The 12,940-nt window shown below is 55.6% G+C and overlaps 1 protein-coding gene across 4 annotated transcripts in view; it reads right to left on the bottom strand.

Annotated features, from left to right (window-relative positions):
* The window catches only part of ZDHHC3 (zinc finger DHHC-type palmitoyltransferase 3), a 60,192-nt gene that overhangs the window by 3,338 nt on the left and 43,914 nt on the right, over window positions 1-12,940 (bottom strand). Inside the window, exons 6-8 of one of the 4 annotated variants that reach the window (XM_062200689.1) lie at window positions 10,181-10,311; window positions 1,304-1,368; window positions 93-108 (exon numbers count right to left, since the gene is read on the bottom strand). In XM_062200689.1, the coding sequence (XP_062056673.1) occupies window positions 93-108; window positions 1,304-1,368; window positions 10,181-10,311 (212 nt within the window). Of the gene's footprint in view, window positions 1-92; window positions 1,219-1,303; window positions 1,369-6,363; window positions 7,982-10,180; window positions 10,312-12,940 lie in introns of those variants that run through there. The other 3 variants (XM_062200691.1, XM_062200692.1, XM_062200690.1) reach the window with 3 other exon arrangements.

The raw sequence follows: 12,940 nt of genomic DNA, 5'->3' as shown, positions 1-12,940 counted from the left end.
AAGCAGGTGCAGCACCCTCTAGTGCTAACATGCAGTGGCCACCGAGGGCCGCGGTGCAATGCCCCTGCGGCCTCACTGGGCTGCCCACTCACCTGCCTCTGCTGTCGGCTGCAGCACGGCCACCAGGCCCCGGAAAGAGGGGATTGGGTAGGGAAGCCCAAAGGAGTTAATGACGCAACTAGGCCAGCTCTCTCGGCCCCTACCACTGAGATTCACCCCCTCCGTCTGTGGGGCCCCTGCTTTCTCTTATCTCTTCTGCCAGCAGAGTTTGCTGTGGCTTCGCTGGACAGGAGTGCCGCAGCCACATGATTCAAGACCAGGGTGTACAGATGTGTCTTAGGGGTTGGTGCTGTGGCACAGCAGGTTAGCTTGCTGCCTGTAACACCAGCATCCCATGTGGGCACAGGTTCAAGACCCCACAGCGCCACTTGTGATCCAGCTTGCAGCTCCTGGGCCTGAGAAACTAGTGGAAGAGGGGCCAGGGTCTTGGGCCCCTGCAGCCATGTGAGAGACCCAAATGCAGCTCCTGGTTTGGCCGAGCTGTGGCCATCTGGGGAAGTTAACTGTGAATTCAAGACTATCTCCTTCTGTCTGTGTAACTCTACTTTTGAAATAAATCAACCTTTAAAAAATCAAGTCAGTCTGAGCTCTAGGTTTCGTCTTCTGGACATCACTGGTCTAAGACTTCCTGTGATGCAGAGAAAGGAAGACACGCATGCAGTCAGCCCCCAGCACCCTGCCCTGTTCTTCACCATTCTTCCCATGCCACCCCCGAGGTATACGTGTCTGGACTTTGGAAAATGGTAACGCGGTGGAAGGGAAGTTTAGAAGCCCCAACTTGGCCCAACAGCGCAGTGAGCACGGCCACAAGGAGGCACATTGGCCGCCTGCATCTGTGGCGCTCTTGCCCTACACTCGTGCCCAATCCAACCAGCACCAAATTTCCGACAAACACTCACTCCAGGCCTTTCTGCACAGTCTCTGGCCTCTTGTCACCAAAATCGTCCGACTCAGATAAAAGCCATGCTCCGGAATCCGATAGGAGTGCGGGGCCACAACCCTGGGAATGCGGTAAATGCCACCCAGTCGTACGCTTTGGAATGTGAATTTTATGAGTTTCACCTCATTTTTAAAGACAAGACAAGGTCAAAGACAAAGACTGAGGAAGTGTCAGAAATCAGAGGAGACCAAGGAGACTGAAGAGTCGCAGGGCCGAACCTGGAAGAGAGAAGGACAGCTGGAGGCGTGGAATCAGACGGGTTACGAGTGGTATCGCAGCAGTACAGTTGTACAAAAGGTTTACCTTTGGCGAGGCTGATAGAAGGGCTTGTGGGTACTCTGTCCTATTTTTGCCACTTTTTTGTAATTCTGAAATTACATTTCACAATGAAAAGTTGAAAAACAATGATCTGAGACCCCAAGATTCATGCAATATAAGCTTTACCACAATTATAATAATACGAGCAGGAAACAAGTAGAATATCCCATAATGATGGCTAAGTAGGCAATTCTAAGAGGCAGAACACTATGCAGCTACACAAACTGGTCTTAACGGTTTTAGTGACATTGGAACACCTGTCTGGTGTCAAGGACACAAAGGTGTATGCGATGTCATCTTGGAACCTTGAGTTTACCTTTGGCCATGGGATTTTCCATTTATTTCTGTGAATTCCCCCTATGCGCCACGTTTTCACCAACGAGTTGTTACTTCATTAGAACAAGCCAAGGTCATCTCAGCAAAGGGACACTGTTGACACACGTCTCCAAGGGGGACAAGAGCACGGGGCCGAGCTGCTTCCTGCCAGTGGCGGTGCCAGCGGCAGCGGCCAACGGAGGTGGCTAGCTTTGGGATCCTGTCAACAGATACTTTAACTTGGTTACACAGCAGACACTCACAAACAACCAACTGGCTGTGTCCAGCAAGCTTGGACCCGTTCAAGGCCATGACGATGGGTCCGTAAGCCACCCTAGGAGGCAGCGGCAGTGGTACTGCCCCTTAGCGGGTGGGGAAATTGAGGTTCCCAGAGGCCATGGCAGGGCCCAAAGCTCACCATCCGCGGGTTCTGCCTCAGGACTACTGTCTCCTTTCTGCCCAGCACGCTCCAACACCACAAGGCCCTGCTCTGCCTGCGCCGACCTCCAGGGGGGAGAAGAGCCGAGAGCCACAGGATCACTGGTTCCACGCGTGGGACGTGCTCCTGTGAGCACCTGGATCACACGCGACCTCGACAACAACCTCCGCAAAGACTTCCGGACAGAAGCTGGCCTGTCCACCAAGTTAGCTGAGCAAACGCCTGCAGGGTGTCGACCTTGAGTTTGGAAAGAAATTTCAAATGACTGATGCATGAAAAGACCCAAGGACTTCTCCCTGCTAGGACTCAATTCTGAGTGCTGTGTGGGTCTCAAGCTGGCCCGAAGCAGAGTTCTGAAGCTTGAAGAGGAGCAGCACATCCACTATAGGCTGACAACAAGGAGGGTACATTCCTCATCGGGGGCAGCGGCCAACCGCAGCACCTCTTAGAGGCCTTGACCCATTCGCACTGGAACCAGAAGGTGACCCATGAGCTATGAGATCTGTGAGCAAACACGGCCACGTCCCCAGATCAACAGCCCGGCACCAAGTCTCACCCAGGCACTCTGCACAGGCCCTGCTGGGCCCACACACAAGAGCAGGCCCACTCCCTGCTGCCGCCATCAGATGAAAAAGGCAGAGCCTCACAGAGCAGCCCGGGCAAGTGCACCTCTTCACAGCTGGCCTGATGACAGCTTCCCTCCGTCACTGGTTCCACATGGCTTTTACTGTCATCCCCAACAGGAAATATTTTGCTACTGCAACCCAGAACACGTGCATGGCCCCTAAAGTTTCCTGAAATGAACCCTACACTGTGTAATGCATTTCATAAAAAATCTTTCGAGCTGGTTGCAAACCCCTCAATCCACGTCACAAATCGTCAACAGCCGTGTCCACAGCAAAGCACCTCTAGTACAGCTCACACTGGCCGCCGCACCGCGTGCCAGCCACCACCGTACCTACCAACATCGGCATCAGGATGATGGCTCCCATTTCACAGAGGACAAAGAGAGGCTTACCGAAGCGGTCGTCTAGGGTCACACCCCGTGGCAGCAAGCTCAAGTAGGAGGTAGCCAAGCAGGGGGTTTGAACCGAATTCGGAGACCACATCACCTTGGCTGCAGGCCTTCGGGGCATCTTTCAGATCCATGTCCGAGCACGTGCCTTGCCCCAGAAGCTTCTCAGCAACTCTCCCCCCGCAGAGCTCAGCACACTCCTGGGGCCAGCTTCTCCAGCTCTTCCTGTGTGCGTGTGCGTGCGCGTGCACATGAGCCCCAGGGGCACTCAGCTCTGCTACCCGACCGTGCTGCTGATCGTCAGCGATGCAGACGGAGGGGGAGGAAATGAAGGCTCCGGTTTGAGGGCAGATGGGTCAGTTTGTCTTGCTGTGAACCCTTGGCCTTCTCGCAGGTTCTTCTCCGGTCGCTAGGGTGTGGCTGCTGAGGGCAAAATGCCCTGGCTGTGAAGGACTCACCGATCGCCCCGCCATCTGGAGGTGTTCTGATTCCGCAAGTGCCTCCCTCCTCTCTGGGCTGCCTCTTCGCCTCCAGGGGCCCTTGGTCCAGAGCTGGGCTCTGCTTCAAGCGTACCTTCTTTGTTCCAAGGCAAGAGGGCTCGGTGGCTGCTCAGGCTCACGGTCAGCCCCCCTCACTCTGCGCCACACGGTGCCCAGGTCATCAGCGATCACCTGAAGGCCACCCCTGCAGCCCGCATGGATTCTCAAACTTGAACACTGAGAAAGTATGGACTGCCGGGCCCCACTCAAGTGTCTGGTTCAGTGGTGGATGTATTTGCCCACCACTCCCGGAGGGTGCTGCTCTGCTGCCGGTCTAGGGCTCACAAGATCCTTCAGCAAAGTCCTCCTCTCTTCCTGCTTGATCTCTAAGGGCCCTCTCTAGCTCGCCTCTACTTGCTCCTCGCCTCTACTGCTAGTTGACCCTGCAAGCTGGTGCACTGCAAGTCTGGAAATCCCAACTCAAACCCCATTAGTCCGACAGCAAAGTGCAGTCCAGACTCTAGGAGAGGCGTGTCTCTGTGACTCCAACCTCACATGTGTTTAATAAGCGCATGTTTGGCGGGTGCACGTTGTAGCGCAACGAGTCAAGGAGCCACTTTGAGATGCCCATATCCAGTATCAGACTGCCAGTTTGAGCCCCAGCTCCTTCACTTCCTATCCAGCTTCCTACTCATGCTTCCTGGGAAGGCAGCAGATGATGACTCAAGTGCTTGGGCCCCTGCCACCACTGTGAGAAACCCAGATGGAGTTTCTGGCTCCTGGCTTTGGTAGGGCCCAACCCTGGCTGTTGCAGGCATCTGGGGGAATGAACCAGCACATGGAAGAGTCTCTCTCGCTTTGTTGCTCTGCCTTTTGAATAGGTGAAATATTTTTTAAGAGGGAATTTTTAAAATATTTCTTTATTTGAAAGGCAGAGTTCAAGAGAGGCAGAGGCAAAGAGAGTTATCTTCCATCTGATCCACTCTACAAATGGCTGCACCGGCTAGAGCTGGGCCAATTTGAAGCCAGGAGCTTCTTCCAGATCTCCCACACAGGTGCAGGGGCCCAAGCACTTGGGTATCTTCTTCTGTTTTCGCAGGCCGCAAAGGAGAGCTGGATTGGAAATGGAGCAGCCAGGACACGAACCAGCACCCATATGGGATGCTGGCACCACAGGCAGCAGCTTCACCCACTACGCCACCATGCTGGACATTTTTGAAAAACATTCAAATCCAGCATCCTGATAAAAAAACCATCAAGCAGCCTGGCCTGAATGAACAAAAGCTGTTAAGACTCTGGGCTGACCCAAGAAGCAAGTCTTCGAAAGCTCACCAGATGGAGATGTAGCACATGCATTTCTTCCCGAATGTTCTCTGTGTACCTGCTGTCACCAAACCCATGCAAATACGCACCATTTGTTTGGACCTAAGCCTTTTTGTAGGTTCAGTCTGATGGCTAGGTACACAAATCTGAAGTGGACAGAGGGCAAGCAACCCCAGGATCACCGAACCCACATCTTTCTCACCGACATCTGCCAGGGACCATGTTCTGAAAGCTCCTGCTGCTTCATTTCCCGATGAGTGCACCGTCTAGTGCCATCAGAACTCTCGCACCCAAGCAAAACAGCTGTATTTGGGGACACAGATGCCCTCTTTCAGCCCATCTGGAAATACTGGGGCGAGCTCAGGGTACTCTCTCTTCCCATGCGGATGCCAGGCTGGGCACCTCTCGGTGCTCCCCACGAGGGCAGCATTCCTCAGTCACAGTGCTCTTGGCAAAATGTTCCAGGGAAAACCAGGCAGCCGTGGTGGTGAGGGGGGCAGGACTCCCTTCTGAGGGCAACAATGCCCCCTGGCTTGAGAGCCGGGGGACATCCTTTTTCTCCAGAGACCTGCACACACCCAGGGGACAATCACCTGGGCTCCTTGAAGGACCCCTCTCTGTGAAAGCTATCCAAAGTGTGCTCCGTTTGAAGTGAGTTTGTTTTCAGGACTCCGGAACAGAGAAAATTCCACAGTGCATCCTCAGCACCACCTACTGCATTCCTCAAACTCCACCGGGGCAAAGCAGCAACCCCGGCCACTTGAAAAAGGGCCCTTGAGGATGCAGGCTGTAGGGCATCCAAATACCTAAAAAGATGATCTCCAGAGTCCCGGCTCCGCTACAGCACCGCCGCGTGGGGGTGGACACCGGGCCAGCCCCTCCTCAGCTGCTCTGGAGTGCTTTACCACCACCGCACTTTGTCCCTGCATCTAAGGGAACTGGGAACGCAGTGCACACGGCGGCAGAGTGGGGCGGGCACGCGAACAGTTCTACAAAGCAGACCTAAAGCCGGCACTAGAAACCAGCCGACAGAGCACCTTGGCCTCTCCGCCACGTCGGCAGCAGCACAGGCAGCCAGCGTCCCCCACAAGCCTCCAGTTCTCCGGCCCAACACCCGAGGGTGAGCTCTCTTGGCGCTTGCTCGGCACTTAACACCGGGGGGTCATGGCTCTGCTCGGGTGGGGGTGCCGTTCAGCTGTCTTGGGTTAGACTTTGCTTCCTGCTCAGTGGGCAGAGGAAGATGGGTTTCTCTCTACCTGACTCCAGTAACAAATCTGACTGTTTCCGCAGGCACTGAGAGGTTCCGATTCCAGCTGCAGAAGCCGGGGGGTTGGGGAGGGGGGGTTGGTGGGAGGGGCTAGAAACACACTTTCAACAACAAAATCCTCACTCCAAAGAGACAGCAACAAACATGCTCCCAGCACACAGGAAACGACTCTTAAGTCCAACACCGAGAGACAGGAGGGCCAAATCAGAACAGGTTTTGGAAAAATTTTATTGCATTTTGTGTCCATGTGGAAGCACTGACAGTTGAAAAGAGGCAGCATGTTCCACTGACGTTTCTGAAAAATCACATGGTTGGATGGAGTTTCCCTACCCAGGGCTGGATTGAATAAACCTTCCCCTACTCTCACTCCAAGCAAGAGCTACAAAGGGCCATTTGTGGCAACTGCTGGAAGAACCCAATCAGTGCGTCCGAGTCACAGAGGGCCGCGTTCGGACGTTACGTCTGAGCTGCAGGTCCTCCTGGCCTCCTCTCTCCCCACACTGACTCCAGATCTCTGTCCAGTTCTCACCACCCCTTTCACGTGAGACTTCACACACCCAGTGCTCCCCACGTGAGAAAGCTAGCCAGCCTCAGCACCGCAGGGTTAGGTGTACATGCCGACTCCAGGTGCCGGGATGGGCCCCCCGTCCTCTTTAAAGAGGCTGGGGGTTGTGATGTCTGCCCAGCATCCCGACCAGCCCAGAGCCAGGTCAGGATACAGAAAAGACATGGCTATGTGCACATTTAAGGGCCTGAAATATCCAAGCGTGAACCCACTTTAGAGATTCACAAAGCAAGAAGGAGCTGACAGTAGGATTTCTGTGTGTTTCACCAGGAAGTAACACTGCTTAATTGGTATCTTGCTAGGTAGGGAGAGGAGGGGTGGTAAGAGGAAGTAAGTGCCACAAAGGAAGACATACCTTGCCTGAAACTGGGCTAACTTTTCTCTCTAGATTGTATAAGGCATTTTGAACCGGAAAAACTTCTTGCCTTCACCCTCTTTCCAAACATCAGAGCGAACCTAACTGCTGATGCAGGATACAAATAAGACCCCTTGCATTTCTCTCCTTACCCTCCCCAAAATCCCCCTTCCCACCCCGAGCTCACAGAGTACAGGCAGGCAAGTGGCTTCGCCAAGTCGGAGGCGGGTCACGTCCATGGGGAGGGGAGGAGGCCGCCGCACCAGGGCCCTGAACCTGCCCCTCTCAGGCCTCTGAGGATGAGCATCCATCTTCACTGAGGTTCCAAGTCCCACGGGGGCGCCTGCCCATGCCTCCTGGGCAGCGGGAGGTCAGCGCCCTCCTGGCTCTCCTACAGAACTGGTCCATCCACGCACAGCATCACAGATCGCGCAATTAGCAGAAGTGGGCTTGGCCGGGAGACAGCACCCTCCACGTTAGTCACGCCAGACAGACAGCAGAGAGGAAACCAGAGCCCAGAGAAGTGATTTTAAAAGGAAAAAGAGCAGCTTCAGTCACCGGAAAAAAAATATTAAAAGGATGTTTTCAAAAATAAAATATGGGCTTTTTTTTTTTTCTCTGCAATGCTCAGCCATTTCGAGACATAAGAAAAGTTTGTAAGAGTAGCTGTTTTGCTTTTCATGAGAGCGGGTCGGACGGTACTGCTGTGATGTGGCTGGCTGGGTGGCAGGGCTGCCCGGGGTCCTTCAGACCACATACTGGTACGGGTCTGCCTTCCCGTGGTCTGGCGTGGCAAAGGGGCTGGCCCAGCCTAGGGAGAAGGGGTGGCCAAAAACGGCTTTCATGTTCATCCACTTTGTTTTTTTAGCCCATCTTCTCTCTTCCTTTTTCAATTGTTCTATTCCCTGAAAACAAGAACAGTCAGACTTTCAGTCACACGCTTTACTGCTGTGGCCTCTGGGGAGGGCGCTCCCCCAGCTTGGGGCGACTGCAGGCAATGCTGCTTTCCACAGCCCAACGCTAGCTACAGAGCACGCCGGTCTCCCCTCTCTCTAAGGAGCATCACTGAAACGCACCACGCTTGCCTGGCGGGGCACGCGCTCCCAAGACCCTCCAGGGAGGGAGGGAAGAGCACATGCAGTCGGCAGGCCTCATCTCCGGACCGGGCTATGGTGGGGTCCTGACATTTTGGCCAAGTCTATGACAACTGGATGCTGATGGGGCTCTCCAGAGCTGCTTCTAAGGCGCCTCGAGCCATGCTACATGTGGGAGTACTGGGGAGGCTTGGGCGGGAAGAGCCCCAAAACTGGTGGGGGGATGGCAATCATGAGACCCAAAGGTGGCTGTGAATTTGGAGCAGGTTCACACAGGAAGTCTGAAGTTCCTATGACCACTTTGCAGACAAAAAAAAAAAAAAGAATAAAATGACTGCTCTGGGACTGGCGAGACACAAATTGAGAAGGCTGACAGCAGGAGAGACTGGGGGGGAGGGCAGCAGAGTCACCAGAGGAGGAAGGAGAGGGGGTTAGTACAGCTTGGAGGGGGGCACGGGCGGCCCAGGCAGCCGCAGTCGGGACACAGGTCTTCAGCATGGCGGAGGGCAGTGCCGCTCCTGTCACTGTCACACAGACTGCACCACTTCTCCTGCTGAGCCTCCCAGGGACACTGGGAGCTGAGGACAAAGCGGCTTCCTCCCCTGTGCCCTTCTTCAGTGGAGCTGGTCACAGCACGGGACCTGGCAACAGGGCCCCAGCCCAGAGGGAGGCAGCCTGGCAGAAACCTGGCCATCTACTGTGGTCTCTGGAGAGGGGACCTGGGGCACAGCATGGTCCAAGTCTTTCTTCCCAGCCCAGGGACCCAGGCCAAGGGTGAGATGCCCCCTTGCTCCTTCCTGTCCCTTCATACACGATGCGCTTTAGGAACGGCCTGGACAAAAAGAACAAGTGGACCTAGGGCCCAAAATTTTCCTCCTGGCCCCCAGGGCTAGGTCTGTGTGGCCTGGCAGAACGCTGCGGGTGGGCAGGAGTCACCTCTGCGTTCCCTGCAGGTGGACAGACAGGCTGGCCCAGTGACGGGCTGGATCCGTGGCTGGGTCCCTGCCACTGGCTACCAGATACAGAAACTCTTTTGCAGCGACGTTATTTCTTACAGAGAAGTTGCCAAGAGCTGCCGGCTCTCGGCACTACACCCCTGAGCCCACCACAGCAGGGTGCTTCAGCGGAAGGCCGCGCGCTGAGCCTGTCTCCTCTCTGCACCACTGTGCTACGCCTACAGCCAGGAAGGCCTTCGTCCTCCTCTGAGCCTCCAGTGACCGCGCACAGCCCCCAGACCCAAAGCTCCCACCCAGAGCCCCCAGACCAGTGCCAAGAGCTGCACCTGGGGAATCCAAGGAAGCCAGGGGTGTACAAGGCTGCACCCACAAGTTCAGGGTTCTGCTCCTTCCGTCCCAGCTGAATGCTGCACCACCTTCCAGAGCCCCTTAGTTGAGCCCAAAGCCTTCACAGCTGTCAATCAACCACCTCAAGGTTTCTGGAAACCTTAGAAAGGTCAAGAGGTGGCAGCAGAGGCACCGGGGAATAGAGCTCCAGTCTGGCTTACCCAGCAGCTTCCAAACTCCCTAAAGGGGTCTGTGAGTAGGACAGGAGGTGAGGGTACAGGTGGAGAGAGGTAAGTGGACAAAGACCATACCTGGGCCAAGCACAGATGACCAGGAGGCCGGGCCAGAGCTTGCCGTCTTGGGGGCTCAAGGCAGATCTGCCTTCTGATCCTGCTCTCTGGACAGTGGACAGTACCTGTCCCAGCAACAATGCCATCTCCACGCCTGTGGCCTCCGGGTGGCAAGGGTACCCCTGCTGCCTAGCAGAGTGCCTGGCCCAGCACAGGGGTATTATGGGGGACTCAACGAGTGCCAGCACAGGCTGCCTTGCAGCTGAAGCCAGTGAGGGCACTTTGGGGTGATGTGCTGCACACATAAGCCCTGAGCCCCAGGGTAGGGACAACAAGAGCCAAGTAAGTATCCCTGCAAACCAAGGAACTGTGCCCTGCACAGCCTAGCTACTGGGCTCTCAGCAGGTGTGGAGGTGGCAGCCGGGGCTGGCACTTACCGTCTCATCCGTGCAGATGGAGTGCACCTGGGTCCCAAACATGACTGACGTGAAAATGAGGAAAAGCAGAGCCTCAAAGCACAGGAGGATGAGGAGGATCACGGTGGTAGGCGGCGAGAAGGAGCTGCACTCTGGAAGAGAAGGCACTTGTGAGCTTGGGCTGCCACCCAGGACTAGTTCAGCACCCCACCAGGCTCCCACTGTTTCCTGGGCTAAGTGGGGACCATCCTGCCCCACCCTTGGCTATATCTCACTCCCCCAGAGAAGCCTGGCTCTAGGCCCTAAAACGGACATTCCTCACTCGTTGGCCCCGGTGCCAAGCACCCTGCCTGGCACCCGAAGGACCCAGGAACTCCAGCATGAAGGCCTGATGGCACCCAGCATCCTTCCTCTCTGAGCGTAACACAAGGATGCAGGTCGAGAGGCCTGTCCAGGCCTGGTTTGGCCAGGGGTTCTGGGCAACCCTGCAGCAGGCGTCGCCCTTCTCTGGGCCTTCAGCAGCTCACAGGTGAAAGCAAAGGGCTTCTGCATTCACAGCTTGGCAGAGAGCAGCCAACTGTGCGGCTCAGTCCCAACCAGGCTGAGCTGAGCTAATGCCCCCACTTAGGCACAGCTGTGTCGCTTAGGCCATCAGTCCCCAAAGCTGGGAAGTCAGCTGAAGACGCTGCCCAGAGTAGGCTCACTGTCCTGGCCCTCACTGAGCCCACCCTGGCCTGCCCTATGCAGACCCCTTCCCCTCCACTGGAAAGCAAGATTTGACTATAGGATGGCTTGGTTTTAAGCTACACTGGATCAGAAGCCCAACAGACAGAAGGGAAAGAGGTGCTCCACACTCCAGGCTAGAGTTTCAGACACCCGGGGGGAGACCGGATGGAAACTGGGAGGTGCCTGGTCCAGTGCAGTGTAGGCCCTTTGGTTGGCACTCATTACCCAGTAATCTCTGCCCCTTGAAGGCCGCTGCCCACATGGTAGAGCCAGGGTTGCTCCCTGCTCAGGCCTGTTCCCTGGCTGCAGGGATCGGATCCTAAGGGCTGAGCTGGGCCCCCTGGCTTTGGGGACTCAGAGATTAAATGCCCCCTCTGCCACCAGGCTGGCTCCCTCACAGTTATGGTGGGAGGGGCAAGGGAGGGACCAAGTACCAGAGCTTGAGAAGTTACCAAGCGCCATCTGAGTGGAGGGCAAGGAACATCTCAACTAAATGCCCGTCTCCTCTCCTGGGAGCTTAATGCCCTGAGACAATCTTTCCTCTTGGTTCCTTGCTGGGCTGGACTGGCTCTGGGTGGCTACAAGTATAGCTGTTGCCTGGCTGGGCTGGGCTGAGTATTGGGCAGAACTAGGGCTGAGAATCCTGGCACCAAGCCCTGATCACAAGCTCCACTGGGATGCCCGTGAATATTCTCATTTTGGCCTGCGTCTAGGAAAGACATTGCACTATATTCCCTTGCACTACGGAAATGCCTGTTTCTATGTGCAAGTATGTCCCAAAAGCTCCACCAAGGCTGAGCAGCAAGGGCATTAACTGTCACCCTGTCCACTCTCAGGCTTCACTTTGAGGACTGTCCTGTGCCTTCCACTCTATCAAGGATCTGAACCAACAACAGTTGTCAAGACCGGGGCTAGGAGGACCCCGGGCACTAGAGTCAGGCAGACAGGGGTGCAAAACTTAGCTTCAGGCCCAGGCTTGAACTGCAAGATCTCTCCCCAGCTGACAACCTTGGGAACCTGCTCGACCTCTGACAGCAGCTCTAGTCATCTCACAGTGAGCGGCGCTTCACTATTTGCCTGCATGCTCGCGGAGCGCCTGAAACAAGGCACTACTCAGCCCTCTGAGCCGTGCCTGGCTCCCGGTAGGCATTACCAACAGAGACCCTGCCAGCATCATTCCAAAGCCAGAGGCATCTGGCCTCATGGGCGGGCAGGCAGTCTGCTAACCTGACGGGTGGGTGGTATCTGTGATTGACTAGTCAGGTCATCGGGGCCTGCACCTGGAGCTGATCTGGATCCCCAGGGCCCAGCAGAACGAGTGCATCTCCAGATCCCCACACAGCCAGCGCCTTGCTAGTGACTCACGCTGCGATCCGCAGACACCCTCCAGCCCCACCCTCCTCTCTGCTCCTTACTCCCCACTTCTTTCCTTTTACACAGGAAATGGCTTCCTAAGCCTAAATGGTTCTCCCCTCAAGACAAGTTAAAGATGATGGACGAGAGGAACTCCAGCGCCCAGGAGGCCATGAACCACCTAAGCCATGTCTGGCTCATGCCCACGCTGTGGAAAGGAAATGCGTACGTCATGTACAGAAAGAACAAAAGCACTGCAGGCGGTGGATAAGGAGACCGTGGAGGGCACAACAGTGGGGCTGGGTGTTCCTTGCTCAAGCTGTCTGCACACAGCCTGTGGGCTCTGGGGAAGACCTAGCCTGGCCCCTGCAGCATCTCTTCTCCCTTTAAGATTTTGCAATCTTCAGGCTGGGATTTCTCCCTCAGCATTTGCACACTTCAATGCGGTACTTTTAAAGCAAAAAGCATTTGTCTACAATCTTAAGGTCACATTATCAATACCAGCAACTGAACAACAACTACCACAGAAAACAAACCCCTCATGTCTTAGCCAGAAGGTAGAGCACGGGTTCAAGTGTCCCATGTGATGACAGAACCCTAAGCACTCTGCTGCCATGGCCCCACTCGCTGGAAGGGGGTTCTGTGCTCACCCAGGGCCTGCGTCCTCCCCGGGCACACTCAGCCAGGGGACCTGTCTCACTA

This window comes from Lepus europaeus, chromosome 9 (assembly GCF_033115175.1).
Source record: "Lepus europaeus isolate LE1 chromosome 9, mLepTim1.pri, whole genome shotgun sequence".
Lineage (NCBI taxonomy): Eukaryota > Metazoa > Chordata > Mammalia > Lagomorpha > Leporidae > Lepus > Lepus europaeus.
The sequence above is the reverse complement of the archived record's forward strand: the minus strand, read 5'-3'. Positions and strand labels throughout refer to the sequence as shown.